Here is a 22,669-nt window from a genome sequence, read left to right on the forward strand (position 1 = left end):
ACACCCCTCCTCTTAACTTCTGGGTGTTGGGAGATGATCCTCCAATCAGCCGCGTGCGTTAGAGAGCCCTTTCCACCTTCCGGGGTGCTAGGGTCCCTAGGGGCCTCCTCGCCCCCGTAGCTGAACGTGGGAAGCCCCTTCCGCCCCCCCATCCGTGGGCGCCAGGGCCCCTCTCCCGCCCGCGGGCATTCCGAACAGCCCCTCCCCCCACAATCCGGGGTCAGGTCGCGGCCCAGCCATGGCGGGGCGGGCTCCAGCTGGGCCCCTTGTCCTGGCCCTGGAGCTCTGGGGCTGGGTGTTGGTTCTGGCGGGGGCCATGGACGCCATGGGTCCTCACACGGCTGTCCGTCTAGCCGAGCTGCTGACCCCGGAGGAGTGCAGCCATTTCCAGTCGCTCCTGAAGGCGCCGGAGCCGGACGTCGAGGCCGAGCTGGCCAGACTTTCTGAGGATCGGTTGGCCCGGGCCGAACCGCCAGGGACCAGGTCGGGGTCTCCAGGCCGGCGGCGACGGGAGGCGACGGGCCCGGTGGCTGACCCCGAGGAGGTATCCGACGGCTGCCGTGAGGGGCTGGCGGCTTGGCTGGCAGCCGAGGCCCTGACGCTGCCCTGGGACCGTGTGGCCCGGGCCCTGCGGCGCTGCGGCCGCCCCGACGTGGCCCGGGAGCTGGGCAAGAACCTCCACCAGCAGGCGACGCTGCAGCTGCGCAAGTTTGGGCAGGGCTACCTGCCGCCGGGTGCGGCCCCGGGCCCCGCCCCGGCCCCAGCCCTCGGCCCCGCCCAGGCCCCAGCCCCCGGCCCCGGCCCCGGCCCCGCCCCGCGCTCCCGCCGCGCCTCGGTCTCGGAGCCCAACTGGGAAGAACTGGAGCTGGTCGTGGAGCGACTGCCGCAGGCACCATACGAGCGCAGCCCTCTGGGCTGGGCCGGGCCGCTGGCGCTGGGCCTCTTCACCGGCTTCGTGGGGACACTGGGCGCCGGGGCGCTGTTCATCTTGCTGACACTGTGGATCACGGGTGGCGATGGCGACGGGGTGCGGCCCGGCAGCCCCGGCCCGCACGCCCCTGCCCAGCTCAAGCCGGATGAGGCGCACGGCTGGTGGGAGGCGAAGCGGCTCGTGACTGAAGAGCAGCTACTGTCGCCGGGGACCTGGCCGGAGCTACAGATGGGTCGGATCCTCCCTCACCCCGGTGCCCCGGGCTGTAAAGCAGGGCACAATCCTGGTGGAGTGCGCCTTTGACGTATGATAAAAGTCACAAAACTCGCCAAGCATGGAGCAGTCGGTTTGTTAGTTCGTTGGAAACGACGGGCACGGTCAAGAGTGCTGTTGTTAACAGAACAGAGAAGGAGGGCTCCCGTGCCTGTCTGCGGGCGGGGGTAGCAGGCAGGCCCTCCCCCCAGTTCTCGTCAGCGTTAGTTTCTTATTTCGAAATTATTCTTCCACCAGGAGCTACCATTTGTTGAGCACTAACTGTGTGCCAGGGCCTACGCTAAGCACTTATATACATATTTGACCTAATTTTTAAAAGCCAAGGCATAGTTCAGTTTTTGAACCTAGAGCTGCCTGACCTGCAAATATTAGCTCCAGAAGAAATAATCTGCCAGCAGTAAGGGAGCTTGGGAAACGTAAAGGGGACCAGAACAAATTGCCGGCTTCTGTTCACTCAGACCCTGCCGGAGAATGTAGGGGGTGACACAGCTAGAGATGAGCCCACTTCCAGAGGCTGCTGCCCCCAAGCTTTCCTCCCCACTCTGGCAAGGCCTCCCAAAGTTGTGCCTAGAGCCCCAAACCTTTCCCACCCACTGCTCAGACTGTGTCCCTTGTCACAGGGGAAGGCAAGAGGACAGCTGTGGGGTCCTGCTGGGTGGGAGTACTCGACTTCCCACCCACCCTTGGCTAAGGGACGCTGGTGTGAGAGCAATGACAAAATGACAAGCCAGTCCAAGAGGAGAGTTGAAAACAAGATTGACGTAACCTTTTATTGCAAATTCTAAAGTAAAAAGATGTACAGTACAAAGTAAAATTGAAATTTCAGACTATAAACTTCCAATCCACTTATACATTCTCATTTCTCAAGCATTTCCGCCATTTCCGCATAAACGGAACAGGGAACAAGTCGAGGGGGTGAGGGAAGGAGATACAGCAAGGGAAAAAATTGAGTGTCTACAATAATCATAAACCCCAGAAGCAAGTGAAAGGAAAGATATTTTTTCGACCTGCTGTCCTGGTGATGAGAAGCGGGGGTGGTTGGAGCAGTGCAGTTTAAAATGGCTCTCAGAATAGCAGCATTTATGGTACCATTTCATCTTCCTTAAGTCCAAATAATACTTTGCCCTTCCCTAGTGCCTTTGCCTCTGTATCTCAAAACACTTTACAAAACATTTAGTTAAAGCCTCACAACACCCCTGTGAGGTAGGTCAGTATTATTACCCCCATTTTACAGATGGGGAACTGAGGCACAGAGAGGTTAAGTGACTTGCCCAAGGCCACACAGCGAGCCAGCGGTCGAGCTGGGGATGGAACACAGGAGTTCTGTCCCTTTTCTGGAACCACTGGACCCCGCTCCCCTTTACCTATATACATTCTTCACACACATACAGCACATGTGCACACCTGCCCACCCGCCCCACTTGGCCTCTATGTACAGCAAACAGCAGTGGGGGACAGGGGCAGGGGGTACCTCAGGAGCGTTTTAACAGAGGAAATCTTGGTAATCCTAGAAAGGGAATCCAAGAAAGCATAGAGCTGAGTCACCACACAGACTCTGTGCAAACCCTAGGGCCCCTCCCAATCCAGACTTCCTCTTCTCTCCTAATTTTCCCCCTGACCGGCTAGTTGCAGCCAATTCTTTGCAGGGTGGGGGTACCTGAAAATGAACGAAGCTTTTTGCAAAACTTTGGGCAACATCTGAGGAAAGAAAGGGGCATCATAACAAAAGATGCCCTGGACTCAAGTCACAAAGTCATAACCCATGGCGATCTCACCTCCACAGTAGGCCTGGAGGCTGGGGGCCGGGGGAGGATGGGAACTGACCTACCAGCCATCTCTCTCCAGAGTGGAGCTACTGGAGTGGACTAGAGTGGGCACTTCAGAATCCTCCTGAGAGTGTTTCCAGACCGGGAGACATGGCCTAGAGAGGGATGTCCCCAAAGCAGGGCAGGGAGAAGGAAGGGGAGAGGTGCCCCTCACCCTGCACAGTTGTGAATGAGACCAGCCCTAGTCTGCTGGTTTATCTGTGGGGTGATGGAGGGCAAGGCCCAGCATTAGCTAGTGAAGTGGAGGCTGTTGGGCATCGTGCCCGAAGCTTTGGGGCATTGGGACAGGGTTTTTTTTTTTTCACTGTGGTGGAAAAGGAGGAAGTAAGGCCAGCTCAGCTGGGTTGGCTGATGTCATCTCCAGGAGCTTTGCCAGGTGACCTGGTGAGGAAGGGGTTTCATGGGCCTTTAAGCACCGGCCCAGTAGGGGGAGGAATGCCACATGCAATGGGTGGGTGGGGATAGGGGGTGGGGGTCAGGACCTTGCTTTTCTCTCCAAGCTCTGCTTCTCAGCCAGAATTTGGCCAGAGACCCTACGCTCTCTCTCCCATTCCCCTTTCACCACAGGTACTAAGGTCCCAATTCCCAGACCCCTCCCAGGACTCAAGAATTGGGACAGATAAGCAACAAACACACACCAAGACAGGCTTCCCTTGTATAGTAAAAAGGGTCATTTTTATTTTGTTTCCTTTTTGGCTTATAGTTGTGATGTGCACTTTGTCATGTCTCATTCAGAGCAGTGTTGGCCTCCATGCATTCACTAGTACACTAATCTTCACTATTGGTCTGTTACAAGTTTACATTGGTTGCGGCGAAAAATAAAAGAACTCTGGGCACTGTTGTTCCAGGAGCTTTGACTGGGAGTTTCTCTTCATCTCTCCCAGGTCAGCGTCTCGTGCCCAAAGAGGCTCATTTGGAGAGGGGCGGGAGTGGGTCGTGCTGACTCGGAGTCTTCCCTGCTCTTGCCCGCTGCTCTACATTGCGGAGCTCCTCATCCTAAGCAACAAGGAGGTTAAGGAAAGAGGGAAAGTGTTTCCCACACAAACCAGCAACGTGTCAGCTGCTGCTCAGTGGCTTTGGCTCTGCATTTTAAATTAACAGCATCACATGTGACTTTTTGCTTTTTGTCCTTTTTTTTAAAGGTGGATTGTGGAATATAAATACTGCACCAAGGACCTGGCTACAAAAAATAAATATATTTATATTCTATTTATAGATCTATATATATATATATGTGCAGTGACACTGTGGCTGCTGCTGCTGTTTGATTGGCTTCGTTAATATTTGGCAAAGCGCTGCCACTTACCCACTCAGGGAGGACGCAGAGCAACGCGTCGCTGATTCTCTCAGTCCAATGCCTGTTAACTGCGGCGTAAACTGCTGGTGATGGTGTAGTTTACTACCAAAGAAGCGCGGAGCGGGGCGGGTAAGAGTGAGCGAGAGGTGGTGGGCAGGAAAAAGAAGGTGGGAAATGTTAAAAGAAATAGAAGTGAAACTTCAAATACAGCAGAAGGAGGCTTCTTCCCTGGGAAGCTGGCGGGTGGGTGTCAGATACCCAGGCCCACGTGTGTGCGACTGAGGGGGTGGCCGGCTGGGCAGGGATCAGGGTCTGGGGGAGGAGAGGGGCAGATCTCAGAAACACCTCATCAGTAGCAGCTGGATGCCACTGAGAGCACTCGGGCTGCCGGGTAGGACCTCCTAGCTCTGTTGCCGTCTTGAGACCTAAGAACGATTATGAAGTTTAGCCAAATCTTGCATAGAAGTGGTTAGAATTTATTGCACATTGGAACAAAAATATATATATTTGTTGTCGTTTTGGAAAAGACCGTTAGCAATACAAAATTTTTTGTCTGTCTGTCTGGTTTGGGGATGTACATTGGCTGACAGCATCTAAGTTCTAAGAAGAAAGAAAAGTATAAAAAATAAAAATAAACATGACAATGGCAGAAGCCAGAAGCCATTTCCTATTTAATAAGTTAATTTGTATTTACAAAAAGGCATGCCAATAAAATAAAATGATATATTACAGTATTTATAATTCTCTTAAAAAGAATACCACACGTGTCAGCTTCTGTTTTGTGCTGTTTACGATGTAGCCTGTTACTCTACATTCGTCCTAGCAGTTAGCAGCGTCACTGAGAGAGATGCCTTCCCACCCGGGATCGCGTGTAGTACAAAAGTCCTACGGGTGATGCCACAGAAGCAGGCTTATGATGGCTGGACAGCGTCTATTGGTCCAACAAGACAGAGCTCCGCTTACTGACTTGCTGTGGTTTGTTCTACACAAAACTAGTCAGGTGGAAGGTGAAAATGCATCCAAAGTGCTTCTACTGCAAGGCAGATTGGTGTGTCTGATTATGGGCTGGTTTTCCCCCCTCTATTGTATGGTTCAAGAAGAATTTATTTTGATTTGGTTTGCAAGCTAAAATCTCTCCTTGGTCTTTGTATAGACTTCCTGACACATTCAACTACAGCATCTTGGCTTTGAAATCTAGTCATCAGATGAGAAACCCCTGGACTAAAAACTGCCTTCCCTGAAGCAGGAGATGGAATGGAAGATAGGACGCTCCCCCCAGAGCCACCCTTCAATGACAATGGGCAGGTCGCTAAGCAGACAGCAAAACCGGCTGAAAGGAAACACGCTGGGGGAAGCTGGAACATCTAAGAATTAATAGTAAATCACTTTCTCATGAGAACCAACCAGTGCAATAAAGAAACCAAGTGGGCTTGGTTCAGAGGCGGCTCCATCTCTACCTCAGGTCCCACCAGTGACAGCTTATTCTAATGATAAATGAAAGAAAGCATAGCCCCAGCCCCAGTGCCACTGCCCTCACCCACCTCTGTGGGTCAGGGAAGCCCTGCCTGGTGGAAATGTGATGGAGGCAAGAGGGACCATGCAGCGTGTGAGCTTGTGACAGCCCCTCTGTAGGAGAGAGGCCCGTTCACAGCATCTGAACCCCTCTATGTGTGGACCTGAGCCCAGAGAAAGCCACAATGCAAAAGGACGTGGTACTAAATGAAATGAGCACCCCTTAACCCCCAGCAAAAGGTGCTTTCAAGTTCCCTAAATCACCCCTGGAGATAACATGCTACTTTGAATAGCATTTTACCTCTACCCCAAAATTAGTGTCAGTTCTCCAGTATGAAGGCTAAACAATCATCATCCATATTGCAAAATACAAATGAGCTTTTTTTTGATTTTTGTTTTTAGCCCTAGGATTTGGTTTTACAGTGACATTAATACAAGCCATTTGAGATCAAAGTTTCCCCACGTACGGAACACAGAGCAGCATTAAACAGTTCGTCTTTTGAAATGTGCAACAATGGCTGTATGTGAGAGATGTCTGTTAAACATAGACACGCGACGGATCCATCTGCTTGTCAGACGGGGTCGTGTTTGTTGGTTGTGGTCAATTGGTTGGCCGTGTCTCCTACCAGAGGTGTATGACAGGCTTCTATGGATTCATAAAGAGTTGCAGCGGGTGTGGGACTCTTACCGTTTTTTCTCCAAATACAGTGGACAGTGCAGGGCTGGGTCCTGGCCCAAGGCTGACCCAGGGCAGGGGAGAGGGTCAGCAGTGTCCTGTGGTGTATGGTTCTCATGCATGACTTCTGATCACGGCATGCCATCATGCAAATCATTTCTATGCATTGAACAAACACAATGTTTGGAATCGGCCTGAGCAAGTCCTCCTCAGCCTGAAGAAACCTGATTGTTTTCCCCCACCCATCTCCAAACCATGTGAAGCCCATGTGGAGAAGATGCGGTTTATGTCAAAGAAACTGACAATTAAATGACATGGGCTAAATGTGAGTATGTGTGTGTTTTCTTTTTGCTGCTTAGCTTAACTAATGTACGAATGCAAATATAGTTTGCATGAACAAACAAACTTTTAAAGTGATGCTTTCTGCTTCTGAGAATCAACGAAATGAAAAAAAATCCATGTGGCTGCAACGGAAATATGCTGGTTCCGGCAGCCGCCCCTCTGTGTTTGTATCCTGTTTAGTTTTGTCCTAAGTTGCACTGACTGATGTGGAACATGCAGTAACCACCTGCCCAAGCATTAGAAAATCTGAGTCCAGGGAGCAGGGTCCTTTGCCCTGGGCAGGTCACTGCTCAAGATGCAACCGTGGGACGTGGTGAGCAGACTACGTTTGGTATAGATCTTCAGGGGGAAGTGTCTCCACAGCTGTTCTGCATTGATAATATTCAGGAAGTGTGTAAACAATCTTTCACTTGCAAGTTTTAAATCTGTACAATATTTAATTTTTGCTTTCTTCTAACACTTGGATTCTCTGACCTCTTTTTGTCTTTTGGCTCTTTCCCTTCTTCCTTCCTCTGCCCGCTGCTGCTTCTCCTTCTCGGGTTTAGTCACACTGTCATAGGATGGGAGGGAGGCTGTCGACGGAGTGCTCTCCTTTTTCTCCCGGTGCGTGCCTCCATTCTCCAGCTTATTGGAAGCTGTCTTTTTGCAAATGAAGCCCCGCCTTGCTAAATGTCCCCGGTAGGCACGCTGCAGGACCACTGCCGACACCTCTTCCTGCTTGCGCCGCAGCGTGGTTGTGATCGGCTCGTAAGACACTTTGGAAGGGTTAGACGCCACGAACCGCTCCTCCATCTGCTGCCGGAGGATGTCCAGCTCCCCACTGTCTCCCAGGACCCGCTTGGTGAAGGCAAAAAGGATGTCCAAGCAGTGGATACGATCCCCGCTGACCATGGGCAGATCCATGGCAATGAGCTCTATGGTGTTAGGCTTGGGCACTCGGAGAGGATGCTCCAACGCATCTGCAAAGTCTGCCAGCTTACAGTACTCGATGAACTGGGTGGCATCAGGGTCAAACTTCTCCCAGATCTCATAGAAGGTCTCAAAGTCGTCCTCACTCAGAGGGTCTGCACTTTCCTCTGTGGCTACACTGAAGTTCTCCAAGATGATGGCAATGTACATGTTCACAACAATTAGGAAGGAGATGATGATGTAGCTTACAAAGAAGAAGATGCCCACTGAGGGGTTCCCACAGTCCCCCTTGAAGTTGCTCCCTGGGTGTTCTTTTTCCAGGCTGCAGTCAGGGGGGCGGTTTAGGATGGGCAACAGCAAGCCATCCCACCCAGCCGAGGTCGTGATCTGAAAGAGGCAGATCATACTGTTGCCAAAGGTCTCAAAGTTGAACATGTCGTCAATGCCAGCCTCGTGCTTCACATATGCAAAGTTGGACATCCCAAAGATGGAGAAGATGAACATGACCAGGAAGAGCAGAAGGCCGATGTTGAACAGAGCAGGCAAGGACATCATTAAGGCAAAGAGCAGGGTACGAATCCCTTTGGCACCTTTGATCAGACGCAAGATGCGCCCAATACGGGCCAATCGGATGACTCGGAATAGGGTTGGGGAGACAAAGTATTTCTCAATTATATCAGCCAGGAACATTCCTAAGAAGAGGAGTAGAAGAAGATATGTTACTGATATTGGAGACATCCTTTCTCTTTACTTATGTCAACTAGCATTATGGAATCCTTAAGTTCAAAGGACTATAGAATGAGTCCCTCACTATTCAATCTGAACTCTGATGTTAAAAAAAATCATGTTTTAAACATATAAAAAGAAGAGAAAACAATAAAACAGACACTTATGTCCGTGACGCCCAGATTTAAGAGCTGACAGCATTTACCAAATTTGCTTTCTTTTCATCTCCAGAAGCAGGGTACGCTGTGGTGTCTCTATGGTTTTGTTATGTGTGAGCCCATGAATAACATACAGGTAGCATCTTCCCATGCTAAAGGAATGAAAGTATACCCATCTTTTGAGATTATTTTTTTAGATCTCTAACTTGCTTTTGAGACTTAACATTGTGCAATTGGTCTCTGGTGTTAAAATAATTTTAGATTATTCATGATAATGGTTGAATTTCATGAACAGGTAGGTCCTCATTTGTCTGTTTTCCCACTCAAGGATAATCCATTTTTCTCACATTTGTGCATGCAGGGCTTCCTGAGGTGCTATGGGTTCCTTTCCAAAACACTATCAAATCTCCACACCCACAGACAACGAATGAAAGGGCCTCACTCCACCCTATGTGCTCACTGCCCTTTGGCTGTGATGTTTTAGTCATTCTGATAATACTATCGATTTTCAAAGTATCTTCTTCCTGGATCTGAACAGACATTAAAAAAAATTTTGGGGCCCTGGCTAGTGTAGCTCAGCGGATTGAGCGTGGGCCTGCAAACCAGAGGATCGAGGTTCGATTCCCAGTCAGGACACATGCCTGGGTTGCAGGCCAGTTCCCAGCAGGGGATGCACGAGAGGCAACCACACATTGATATTTCTCTCCCTCCTTCCCTTCCGCTCTAAAGATAAATTACAAAAATTTTTTTTTTGCCCTGACCCGAGTGGCTCAGTGATTGGGTGTCATCTCCTAAAGCAAAAGGTCACCACCGGTTTGATTCCTGGTGAGGGCATGTGCCTGGGTTGTGTGTTCATCCCTGGTGGGGGTGCGTATGAGAGGTGACTAATCGATGTTTCTTTCTCACATTGATGTTTTTCTCCCTCTGTTCCTCCTTCCCTTCCCCCTCTCTAAAAAAACCAATGAATAAAATCTTTAAAAAATTTTTTATTGATTTTTTTAGAGAGAGGAAGAGGGAGGGGGAGAGGGAGGAGAGAAGAGAGAGAGAGAGGGAAGTATTGATTTGCTGTTCCATGAGGGCACTCACTGGTAGACTGGGGATCAAACTGGCAACCCTGGCTTATGGAGATGATGCTCTAACCAGCTGAGCTTCCTGGCCGGGGCCATAAAGCCTTTTTGGTTTCTCACTGCTCCATGTCACTACCCCACCAAATGAATCCACAACACTGAAGAGACCGATCATGAATGTCTTTTAACCCAGAGATTCTAACTTTTAAAATCTCTATCAGCCAATAAAAATGTCAAGGCACTAGCAGGAAATAAAGGTAGATGGTGAAACTGTACAACTCAGGGGGCTCTTTTTCTGTTCACATTCAGCCAGGGGGCCACCTCTACCAGACCACTCGCCTGTAAAGGACAGAGCAATAATGGGACCCCAACGAGGGGCTGCAGCAGGGAGAGGGGATAAAAAGGTTGGGGAATGACAGCCGCAGGGAAGGCAATGACACGGCCTCTCCCTTCAGGGCCCTGTCCTGCTGGTGAGGCAACATGAGTTTCAACTGACATGAGGGATTTACTGTAAACAAGAAGAAAATCTTTCAATCATAGGGATTCATAAATATTGGGGTAATGAACTGCAGAAGGCCACGGAATCCCATTATTTGAAGGTTTTAAGCTAGGGAAGAGTGCTCAAAGGGAGGCACAAGATGCAGCAAGTTCAAAGGAGACCAGACAGCCTCCTGGGGCTTTGTCTGGAGCTAGAATTCCACTGGGTGTTTGAGCGTTCAGGGAAATCTCTCCCACAGCCAGGACCCAAGATCACTTCTCGGCTCTTCTTTTCAGTTGTCCATTAAGCCCTAACCAGTGACCATAAGAAGTCAGGTGATACATTTCAATATGTAATACTTGCATTCCATGTGTGATGGGCAAGAAAGGCTTCAGAGAGCAGACGCCCAAGTGAGGTTTCGTAGGATGAGTGTGCGTGGGTCCCCAGAGAAAAGGAGGGAGAATGGGGCAGACCGCAGCCCAGGCTGTAGGAATATAATTTAAGGGGTCCCTCTGGAGGTTCCAGGGCTAGTTTTACCCCAGATTCCCCTAATTTAATAAGATAATTTCTGTTCTTTTGTTTCTGAACACATTAATGATATTTAATAAAAGTTCTAACCATTGCCCTGGCCAGTGTGGCTCAGTTAGTTGGAGCACTGTCCTGTACACCGAGGGGTTGTGGGTTCGATCCCTCGTCTGGTGTGTATGGGAGGCAAACAATCAATGTTTCTCTCACATTGAAGTTTCTTTCTCTCTCCTCCCCCGCCCCCTTCAGCTCTCTGAAGCAATAAAAAAGTATATCCTCGGGTGAGGGTTAATAAAAACTGCAGTCATTAAAATCTTCGTTTGCGAGTACACTCCGAGGATAGGGCCGTGGTTTGGTCTGCAGGGTTCACACTCCACTCGGTGGTCGGTGGGCAGACCAAGGTCAGGCACGGTGGGTAAGGGCAGTACTGCCCGACGCGTGCTTTGTGGGAGGTCAGGAGTGTGGATCTGAGAACTGGGGCTGGGCTGGGCCCCCACTTGCTCACTCATTAGTCCCATTTCTTGGGAACTGCTCTGTGCTTACTGAGGCTTACAGGGTTATTGGGCGGGATACCTAATATAAATTAAAACATGTAAGGCGCTTAGAATGGTGACCAGCACATGGTGTATTCCATTAAAATGTAAGATACTATTACTATAATTTGAAAAGGGGTGCTGTGATCAAAAAAAGGAGGGATGGTATATTAAACAATTCTTTTTAAAAATTATTTATTTATTTTTAGAGAGGGGAAGGGAGGGAGAAAAAGAGGGAGAGAAACATCAGTGTGTGGTTGCCTTTAGCACACCCCCTACTGAGGATCTGGCCCGCAACTCAGGCATGTACCCTGACTGGAAATCAAATCGGTGACCCTCTGGTTTGTAGGTGGGTGCTCAATCCACTCAGCCACACCAGCCAGGGCTGTATGAAACAATTCTTTACTGCAGGACTCCCAAGAGCCTTCTCTAGGCTACTGTGCTCTGTGACCCTCCCAAGGAAGTCTAAGGTACAGGGTTGCCCAGAGTAATTCCATCATGGGATTCTTTCCTTGGGGAGAGATAGGTGGGATCAGTGTTCCATGTGTCGACACACCTTTGGACATGCTGCTCCTGAGGACGGAACTAGAAAGCAGCACAGGCCAAGGGGAACGCCAGCTGCATTCTGCTGCCCACAGCCACCACCTCGCTAACCCGGCCTGGCCACCAGAGCTCTGGAGCTGGTGACCAGGGGTCTCGCGCACTCTCTCTCTGCAGCCTGAGTCATTGCACCTGCCGAGGCAGCGCTTCACCATTCAGGATGCCTTTTGAGAAGGCACAGAAACCTCCTGGGAGGGCAATCGGTACGACAGCATTTCTTCTGCCTGCCAGGACATCACCCCTTTCATGCCTTTAGGTTGAAGCAAAATGCCATACAGCTGCTGCTAAAAAGCCAACTTGAGTTCTGCTTTTGCCACGTCTGAACTGAGTGACCTTAACGTCTTTACAGTGAAGTGAACAAAAGCCAGCTTCCAGGGCTGTCATGAGGATCAAACGAGATAATGCGAGTGAGGAATCTCTCAGACTGTACCGGGCGCACGGAAAAATCCCAGGGAAATGAGCACTGCCGCCGTCATCACCACTAGCAATTTCCCCAGGCCGTTTCCTTAATATTCAGCTTAACAATCTCTTACCTTTCCTTTTTCCCATTTTACACTGCTATTGTGACCATACTTTTAAAAACAGTTTTTTTTAATCCTCACCAGAGGACTTTTTTTTTTCACTGCCTTTTCTAATCATTCCCTGCCCTGCTCCCTGCAACCAGAATTTATAGTCCAAGACTATTACCAACACTCAACAGAGAGGCACTGACCACGCAATGGGCCGGGCAGGCCCATGAGATGGCACAGGCTCAGGCTACGAGAGCGATCAGCCTGCACTTCAGACTCGTGACACTCCTCTCCCAGGAATCTCGTCCTCAAGGCCATGCAGGGCCCGTCCTCCCTTCCCCACCTGCCCCACTCACCCACAATGGAGAGGATGACTACCACGAAGTCGAAGATGTTCCAGCCAATGGTGAAGTAGTAGTGCCTCAAGGCAAACATTTTGAGCACACACTCACAAGTGAAGAAGATGACGAAGACCAGGTTAATCCAGTAGAGGATGTTCTCCATCTGCTTGCTCTGAGTATCTGTCTCCACCATCATTGTCACCATGTTAAGGCAGATGAGCATCATGATAACAATGTCAAAGGCTTGTTGAGTGACAAAATCAAAGACGATACCTTGGATTTTGTTCTGAGAGGGGGTAGAGGAGGACAAAAGATATAACAGCATTTATGAAAGCCTTTCCAAGTAGACTGGACGTTGCCATCTGTTGACTAGAGCGCTCTGCTTTCTTTTCTCTAACACCAGCCAGCTTGATCCTGCCGCTCTGTCAGGACACCAGGGGAATGGACAGACCCTGGCGTCAATATCACCACACCGAGCCCTGGCTGGTATAGCTCAGTGGATTGGCTCGGGCTGTGAACCAAAGGGTCACTGGTTTGATTCCCAGTCAGGGCATATCCCTGGGTTGCAGGCCAGGTCCCCAGTAGGGCGCACAGGAGAGGCAACCACGCATTGATGTTTCTCTCCCACTCTTTCTCCTTCCCTTCCCCTTTCTCTTAAAAATAAATAAATAAATAAATAAAAAACCTAAAACAACAACAACAAAAACATCACCACACCGAGAGTTTTCTAAAATCGCCACTCTTCTCTTCTGCGTCTGTGCCGCCACCACCTCTAGATGTCTCCCCACCTGTCCAGCTGCTGCTTTTGAGTCTCATTTGCCAGCCATTTCTTCTGTTACTTAGTCTCTTCTTTCTCTATGCTTTCTCCCTACGAGAACACACACATTCCTACTGCTTACGTAATATACTTTCTCATGGTCCTTCTTCTCAGCCCTTATCTTCCCTCTGAATTCCTGTCTTGCTTACTTGACATCTTTCCTTGATGACTCATGCATCTCAAACTTAACAAGTCCAAAGCAGAACTAAGTCCTTTCCCTGCCCCTCACCCAACTTGTTCCTCCCTCATCTCAATTATTCATCCAGTCTCTTCAGCCGGAAACTGGGGGGTCATCCTTGTTTCCTTCCTCTCCCTCATCTTCCTGTCTTCCGTCTAATCCACTGCAGGTCTTACTGATTCTTTTTCCAAAAATATAAACTGAATCCATCCACTTCATCCCACTTCAGTTGGTCCTACTGTAGCCTTAGCCACTGCCTTAGCCAGAGTCCCTACCCTGCTTCCTCCCTTGCCCTCTTCCAGTGCAATCGCCAAACAGCAGCAGGTGTGATCATTTAAAAACATAAATGAATCACATCATTCTTCTACTTACAACCCTTCAGTATTTCTCACTGGGCTTGCAACACAACTCATATTAACCTGGGTTACAAAATGCTTCTCACAGGCTGATCCTGCTCATCACGTGTGCCTTCCTCTGGCTCACCCCACTGGCCACACGAACGCTTCCTGCTTTTAGGGCCTCATTTGCTTTTCTAGGATCTCCTTCTCCAAATTTCAGATGCTTCTCATCCACTCAAGTAGACCCTCCTTAGTGAGGCTTTCTCTGACTGCTTTTTGGACATAGATTCCCCCACCCTAAGCCTCCACTGTCCCCTGTCACGGCCCTCCAGTTAACTTTTTCTCACAACACTGCACATTTTATAACGGCCACTTGCTCACTTGTTTATCTCTATCCCCACTGTATATTATAAGCTCCATGATAGCAGCGTCCAAATTTTGTTCACCACTTTATGTTTAGTGCCCGATACACAGTAGGAGATCTGTAACTACAGTAAGTCCTCACTTAATGTCAATGGGTTCTGTGACTTTAAGTGAGGTGATGTATAACAAAACCAATTTCACCATCGGCTAATTGATATAAACAAGAGTTAAGCTTCTACGCGGCACATCACCAATGTTCTAGAAACCAGTGTTGAACAAAAGAATGTCATTGGAGAACCTCCTATATTTGCTGAATCAGCACTGATCACTATTACTGTTTACTACCACACCAAGTTTTTATATTTTAGTGTTGAAGAAAATATACTCAGGTTCCCTCGTGCAAAGTACTGAACAGAACTTTAGAAATGGAAATCCTCCTCCATTCCTTTTGGTCCCATTTCTACCCTAGAATGGAAATGAACAACAAGGAAAGAAAAAATCATTCATTTCCTTGGATCTCCCCAATTTTTTAAAAAGTACCTAAGGCACTTGAGCTGGTGCTTATTTTCAGAATTACTTTAACGTGGTGGTTTTCAAACACCAAGTTCTGCAAAGCCCTAGGGCTTCCCTTGCCTTGGAATTTGGTGAGGTGAGTATGCCAGGTGTTGGGGTGAGTAGGGAAAGTCACCCCCACACCTGATTCAAACCCCAACTCTTGATTCAAACAAAGTAGCTCCACTTTTAGTTTTACAAAATAGATTGCCAGGAAAGCTTTTATTTTAAGAGTTGTGCTCTTCTGTTCTGTTTTTTTTAAAAGTTACTTTAAATGCAAGTTACAGAAGAAGAAACTGGGTGCCTGGTCTGTGGGCTGTGCCCCACCCAGCTGGCTACAGGGCTTCAGGAGCATCTCCTTCTCTGAAGCAAGGAGACCACCTCTGACAGAAGGGTGGGGCAGAATCCCAGTCCCCACTTCTGGTTCACAAAAGGCTCTGCTCAAGGAGGCAATCAGGACTTCAGATGCCCCTAGTTTCACTGTCTTCTGCTCCCACAAATAGCCAGAAGCATGATTTTAGCTTCTAGGCACATCCGTGCAAAGACTGACCTGTTGGGTAGAGAGCTGAAAAAACAGTGACCAAACCTATCTCATGCTGGCAGGAAAGAGATCAGCTTTCATTTTCACTTTTCCCTGTGAGTGTTTAGCTACCTCTTAAAACACCTCTCTGCCAGGGCCACGGCTGGTGTGGTTAAGATGCCAATTCTCTGCTGCTGCCCAAGAAAGGCTCAAAGGCAAGGTCAAACACAAATGTATAAGCCATCCCCTACCTTAATCCCTGTTCTGCTGCTGTTCTCAGATCTTCTGGACGGGGCGGCTAGCCGAGGATTAGAGGGCACAGGCAGCCCGTGACTTACCCAGTTCCTTCCTTTGCAGTAACCCTATCAGTATCTTTGTCCATAAGGGGTCTCTCTCTGCCCTTGGACTGCACAAATGCACTCACCACGGGGCGGGGAATGGGTTTCTGCGGTTTCTTGGAGCCCAGCTTTTTCATGGCATTGTAGTACTTCTTCTGTTCTTCAGTCATGAAGATGTCCTGACCTCCAAAGTGCAGGGGGAAAAGAAGAACGAGCAGTTACAACGGGCTCTCAGGCACCACAGGTCTGGAGCCCTGGGCGGGACTCAGCCCCTCTCTTTTCCCAAGGTCACGTCAGTTAGCAGTGGCTCCAGGACAAGGCAGACCTGGGACCACCACTGCAAGTCAAAGAGACACCTGTCTTTGTTTTCAGCTCAGGTTTTCTGAGATCTGCTAGGAGGGAAGGAGATGGACCACCCAACAGCCACAGACTCTTGGGGAAGGGTTAGACCAGGCGCGAGAGCTTTGAAGACAGTCACATATCACTGGCTCCTAAACTTTTTTTGGCTTGCTTTCTTGACAAAATTCTAGGAAAAAATCCACTTTAAAATAAAAGGATTTTCAACTCTTGGTTAATGGTCCATTTATTTCTGACATTAAAAATTTTAGAAATTCTGGTGCAAGAAAACAATTTGGGGAGTTCCCTGGAGTTTGTTGGGACAGACTCAATTTATAAGATGAATAGTAAGAGTAACCTTTTGAATTTGCTTTGGAAAATTGTTAACTATCTGGGACAAGTATGGAAGTGAACTTTTTCAGGATGGTCTCTCACAGACAGTTACAAGTCTAGACAAGTCCTACGGCCACTACAGCTACTCATTTGCTTTCCTTTCACCTCTGTCACTAGACCCTCTCCTACCCGACCTCCCTCTGGTAGGAGGCCAAAACCAGTAAAACCAATAAGACTGCGAGGAAACGTGGTAAACCACATACCGTGAAATCCAGCCCTCAACAGAAAGAGTCGGCTGGGGCTAATGCACAGTGGGGCAGGTGCCACAGTGGGGTGATCATGTGGGTTTTAGAGGAAGAAAGGCGTGGCCTCTCTACAGAGGCACAGAGAGCCATGCCCCTCGGGGGGTTGACCTCTGACCACTGGCAATGAGGGGAGGAGACCTATCTTTTTCTTTTGTTGATTGAAGTTATCAATGATGACACCAATGAACAGGTTCAGGGTGAAGAAGGAGCCGAAGATGATGAAGATGACAAAGTAGATGTACATGTAGATGTTGTCCTCATACTTAGGCTGCTCCTCAGGCTGTCAAAGGGCAGGAGAAAAAGGAAGAGAGTCAGCTCCTAGCCTGGGGGTCAGGTGGGCATTTCTGACCTTGCCCAGGCTGTCAGCTGGGGGCAGGGAGCCTTAGATTCTCTCTACCTGCCTCCTTCACACTGGAGGGCCCTGTGCTCAGAAGACATTATTCCTGCCATGACTTAGGTGGAGAATATGCAAATCATGAAGTGAGGAGGAGGGGAGGCTGCTAGGAGCCACTCTTATTTCAAAGCAGCATGGAAAAGTAGTCAGCGCCCCTGGGCTAGGCTCAGTGCAGCAGCCTGATCACCTGCAGTCAGTGTGAGAGTGATGACGTGCTGAGAGAGGAAGTGCCCTACGGTCAACAGACAAGTGCAAATGTTCTAAGCCTCCCTCTTTTTCCTGATGAGATCCACCACGCTGCTTGCTTTCTAGCCATCTAAGAAGGTTGTGATTTCATCAGGCATAGCCTTACCTTTCGGGAATCTACAGCTGCATACATGATGTCCATCCAGCCTTTGAAGGTTGCCTGGCAAACAGAGTCAGTAATTAGACGGTGCCTGTTAGGGTAGGTGGGAGTCTAAGGAAGGGTCCAAGAAGCCAGGCTTGGGTCCAGTGAGAACACAAGACAGGGAGTTTGGGTGCAGCCTCACACGGACAGACAATTTTCTGTTTACTAGTACAGGTCCCAAGGGAGCTTTATCTGAGTCCCTGGAAACAACACCAGAGAAACATGTTGGCAGTGGTGAATGGACCAACACTTTCACCAAAGGTCATTAAAACGGGCCTGAGAAGGTTGCCTAAAACTGGGGCGGGCACACTGTATTTATGAACGAGTACCAGGAATCCCCTGAGCATACTTAGAACTTAGAGGAACCACTTTTTAAAGAGGTGTTGGGCCCTGGCTAGTGTATAGCTCAGTGGATTGAGCGTGGGCCGTGAACCAAAGCATTACTGGTTTGATGCCCAGTCAGGGCACATGCCTGGGTTGTGGGCCAGGTCCCCAGTGGGGGGCATGTAAAAGGCAACCACACACTGATATTTCTCTCCCCTTCTTTCTCCTTCCCTTCCCCTCTCTCTAAAAATAAACAAATAAAATCTTAAACAAAAAGGTGTTGGCACTGGGGTCTGGAAAATTCATAGCTGCATTTAAAAAAAAGACAACAAACAAACAAACAAAAAAAGGCCAGAACTTTTCCCTTACTAATACGTGTTTAGCCTATGATGGAGGGAATACTGGCTTTAGCCTAGGCAGCTCCTTCCCAATTTTACTCCTTGATCTGGTATACCTAACCTGATTTTGAAACACATATAGGTGATCAATTAAAATTTTCCATGTTTTATTTACATCCTGTTTGTTTTATTTGCTCAACTAGATTCTAGTTGAGCCCGAGCAGTTCTTTATTCATCTGATGGCTCTCGTTGTGCCACACACAGCACCTTGCATACAGTGCGGGGAGGTCTGACTACCCTGTCTGACGGGCTGGCTGATGTGCACTGGTCTCCTGGAGATGCTCCAGTTCAAATTCAACTTGCGGGTTCAATTTCTTGAACTGGGATAGAACAACAAAGTCCTTGGCAGTGAAATGAACCACTGCCCATTCTATTAGCTTTGCCTGCTACTACCAGCTAACAGTAAGTGCTTAATATGTGAGGCCGAGTTGAGCGCTTCACCTGCATTATCGCATCTAATTCGCCCAACAATGATATGATATAGACACATTTGTAATAGTAATAAAAACACATAGTCGCAAATGCCATTAATTAAGCACTGCTATATGCCAGCACCGTGCGAAGAAATTTTAGTAAATTTCTTCACGAATCCTCTTTAGAATTGTGCAAGATATTGTTACCCACATTTAATGGATGAAGAAACAGACTCAGACAGGCTGAGAAATTTGTCTAAGCTTACATATCCAATAAATATGTGTGGCTCAAACCTACATCTGTCTCATTCCAACATCTGATGCCTAGGAACCTTCACTGCACGACAGAGTCTTGTAAAACAGTCCCAAAAATTGGCAAGAGAGGAAGAGAAAACCAGGCACGACAGAAGGTCACTTGATGAAAGCAACCGTTTCTCACTGTGACACACAGAGACTTCTCTCTGGGGCCGGCCTGGGCGGCAGCACCACGCACTGCCATGTGTATCCCTTTAACTCCAGTGCAGCTGTTTTATAGAACTGTTCTGCTCCATCAAAACTGCCATCACTTTGTGTGGTCTATGCACTTATCTCCATTTTTTCCTTTTTTCTTTAACTACATACTCCGTCCTGGAGAGAGAAAGCGACTGCTCTGCAACTTCATTATGCTGCAGGAATCTCGATTTGTTGCTCAGCTTCAGAGCAGTGAGAAGTTCCCTTTGAGGTCGTGGAGGAGTCAGAGTGCTCAGGGAAGGCGTCTCCCTGGAACTAGTTTGGGAGGTGACACGGTTCCGTATGACCTATCAGGAATCACCTTGATTCTGGAAGCAGGGCCGAGAAGGAACCAGGTAAGATTTCTGCTACCCACCTGAACTTCATGGGACAGAAGAAATAACCACACTCACCACTTGAAGCAACGCCAAATATCCTGCCCCAACGTTATCGAAGTTGATTTTCACGTTCTTCCATCTGATTTCCGTATTGTTCCCCTCCATGAGCTTTTCACAATCAGTTTTGTTGTTGACAATGTCAATTTCAAATCGCTCTTCAGCCGTCTCGTTAAAGCAGTAGTGGTACTTCCCCGCAAACAGGTTAACTCCCATGATGCTGAAAATCAGCCAGAAGATGAGACACACCAGCAGCACATTCATGATGGAGGGGATGGCGCCCACCAAGGCATTCACCACCACCTGCATTGGAAGGGGAGGTTGCTGAGTGTTGGGAGGAAGTGTGGGCTAGCACGCTGTTTTGATTTCCAAAAGGGGAATGACATTGTGTGGCTTGTTCTGACTACAGAAACATTATGTTCCTTTTGAAATTAGGGTAACTGGAGAGATCCAGAAGTAGGACCAAAATTTTCTAAATCTATCAAATATATTTTGAGGAATTCTAATAAATTACACATTTATTTAACATAAATCTCTTGCCCAAGTTGACTTAGGTCTTCTCGCCTAGGCATCACCCTGGACCAAAAACAATTATTTCAGTCCAATCTCCCTCTTTACCAACTCATAAAATGCGCCCCATGGGGAAACCTGAGGGACCTCAGGCTCACCCGTTGCCTTTCAACAGACATTCCCCCTCTGTAAAACAAGGTACCATTGTTCAAAACCGCAGAGAATCACCCTTTGCAGTTAGCAGTGAATCAGTCAACAGTACTTAAAGTTCTCTTAAGACTATGCAAGGCCAGTGATCTCATTTCAGGCAATAGCTGAGCATGCATATTTTGCAAGCTCAAGAAAGAAAAAGCTATATTCCCTCTACCAAATGGTATAAAATAAAATCTGAACAGATGTGTTTGTCATACATGATTTATTATTCTTCTTCAGCCTTTTTTTTCTTACTTTGTAGGCTTCTAATCTAAGAGGCACCCCTTGCTCGACCAATCCTGATGTCTCCATTCAATCCAAAGCTTGATCGACTCTTCACATAGGAATGACGAGTTTGGGGAAAAGTTCTGGGGTAGATCACTGCTCTTAAAATCCAAAATTGGCATATTGTTAAAAATCACTGACTACAGCCCTGGCTGGTGTAGCTCAGTGGACTGAGCATGGGCCTGTGAACCACACGATCGCGGTTTGATTCCCAATCAGGGCACATGCCTGGGTTGCAGGCCAGTTCCCAGCAGGGGACTCACGAGAGGCAACCATACATTGATATTCCTCTCCTTCTCTTCTTCCCTTCCTCTCTAAAGATAAATAAATAAAATCTTTAAAAAAATCACTGACTACAGTAATCTGAGGAGTGAAAAAAAGAGCAAAAGGAAAAAAAGGAATCAAAGTTTCTGGGTTGTTTTAACTTTGATTTTGCTTCACACTACAGGTGAGAGTAGCTAGACAGCACTTCCCCTGTGGCAGCAGTTTTCAGCAGAGTTCAAAGTGCTTATAAAAATAGCATTTCAGGTGGTGAGACAAAGGCAAGGCTGGTGTTCATTCCTGCCCTGATTCTTACTTGCTGTTGTCTTAAGTGGGACTGCCAAGGGCCAAAAAGGCGGCCCTCAAATGGGAAGAATGCTTCTTCCTTTTTCTGGTATTCTAGGATTACTGGAGTTAAAACAACGGGATAAATGAAGTCTTCCAATATTTTGTTAGAAGGAGGTGACAAGCATCATCATGTCCCTGCATTTTTTTAGTGTAGCGAAGACAGGACAGGCTGCCAACTAGCACATGGCCCAAAGGGCCAAAGGACGACGCTGAAGAAGGAACACCAGGGGGCAGCTCTGGGCCTGGATTCCCGCCTGCCGGGGTCAGGTTTTCCTTGCGCTGTTTTTGTCTCAGATTGCACTGTCACTCATCGCCACACTGGACTCAGAAGAGCCGTCTGTTCTGTCCTATAAAAAGCAGGCAATAACATTCTGCTAAGGAGTCGCTCTTCCTTAGATTAAAATAGTAGTTTTGTGTTTCTCCAATTCATTTATTTATGAAGGCCTTTAGACTGAGAGGCAGTTATTTCTTAATTCTTAGACCAAGAAATCTCTTCTAGATCTAATACCTCTGCCATTAGTATAAAATTAGTGTATTTCAACTGCTCATTACTTTGAGTAAAGAAAGCCAGAATATCTGAAATCTGAAAAATCTTCAATGCCATTTTGGAGAATGATGCTCACTTTTATTTACTTGTTACCAAATTTGTCAGGTGATCAGATGTGAGTTTTACCTCCTCATTCTACAGTGGCTCGCCCTTTAGTGGGAGCACCAGAAAGCAATGAAATGTGCTAAATAGGCAAGAGAGGGTGACCCACAAAAAGAATAATCATTTCTCAAACGGTAAGAGCAGATTATGTAAAGATTCAAAAGCGCAGGTCTATGCGACAGCATTTCACAGCACAGCTTGCAGGGAGAGCGTGACCTTCTACTGGACCCTCTCAAGGATGCCAGGCAGAAGAAGGCCCCAAAAGATTTGAAATCTGTACGTGTCGTTTGTAAAATCTCAGTTCAGAATGTACCTCCTCTAGGAAGTCTTCTGTCTTAACCCAGGCTGGCCTGCCCTACACAGGGTCTCTGTGTGGCAGCTCTGTGTGGGGCAGTATTTACACCAGGAAAGAGCAGTTAGGTCAGTGACTGAGTGATCTCTTCACACTCTTAGCCTCATAGACTGATCAAAGGACTCAATGGATATACAGAAGTATTTACTGAGCCTGGGTATTTACGTATAACACAAACCTTATAAAGGCCGATGCACTCAGAGGACAAAAACACACTTTCATTTATTAGTCGTAAGCAAAGAAAAACTTCTCACCTTGGTTTTACGGATAAAACAGTAAACAGAGTTGATGAAATTTACTAACCATTCTTCCCTGTCATAAATAGCTGCTGATATTTAAGTGGCAGCACGTCAGACAGGAATGGTCGGCCTCTGCTCCGTGGACAACTGTGTGGACGCGAGCAGCAAACGAGGAGCAGAAACCCTGCTTTGCTTTTCTGAACTCTCACACTGCCGCTGTGTTACAAACGCTAACTCAAGTGTCCACGG

The 22,669-nt window shown here is 48.0% G+C and overlaps 2 protein-coding genes across 3 annotated transcripts in view; one reads left to right on the forward strand and one right to left on the reverse strand.

The window, feature by feature from the left end:
• The first annotated feature begins 238 nt into the window (after positions 1 to 238).
• TMDD1 (transmembrane and death domain 1) lies at positions 239 to 1,234 on the forward strand. Its single transcript, XM_037030975.1, has one exon. The coding sequence runs from the start codon at positions 239 to 241 to the stop codon at positions 1,232 to 1,234; it is 996 nt and encodes a 331-aa protein (XP_036886870.1).
• A 714-nt stretch (positions 1,235 to 1,948) lies between these two features.
• SCN8A (sodium voltage-gated channel alpha subunit 8) overlaps positions 1,949 to 22,669 on the reverse strand; it is a 219,613-nt gene continuing 198,892 nt past the window's right edge. For both annotated transcript variants that reach the window (XM_037031019.1, XM_037031018.1), the window contains 6 exons: positions 19,603 to 19,887; positions 17,530 to 17,583; positions 16,926 to 17,063; positions 15,896 to 16,000; positions 12,719 to 12,989; positions 1,949 to 8,458 (listed from right to left, as the gene is read on the reverse strand). In XM_037031019.1, the coding sequence (XP_036886914.1) occupies positions 7,311 to 8,458; positions 12,719 to 12,989; positions 15,896 to 16,000; positions 16,926 to 17,063; positions 17,530 to 17,583; positions 19,603 to 19,887 (2,001 nt within the window). In that variant the 3' untranslated portion in view covers positions 1,949 to 7,310. The remainder of the gene's footprint in view (positions 8,459 to 12,718; positions 12,990 to 15,895; positions 16,001 to 16,925; positions 17,064 to 17,529; positions 17,584 to 19,602; positions 19,888 to 22,669) is intronic.

This window comes from Sturnira hondurensis, unplaced genomic scaffold (genome assembly GCF_014824575.4).
Source record: "Sturnira hondurensis isolate 20B ecotype Veracruz unplaced genomic scaffold, ASM1482457v3 Scaffold0020903, whole genome shotgun sequence".
Lineage (NCBI taxonomy): Eukaryota > Metazoa > Chordata > Mammalia > Chiroptera > Phyllostomidae > Sturnira > Sturnira hondurensis.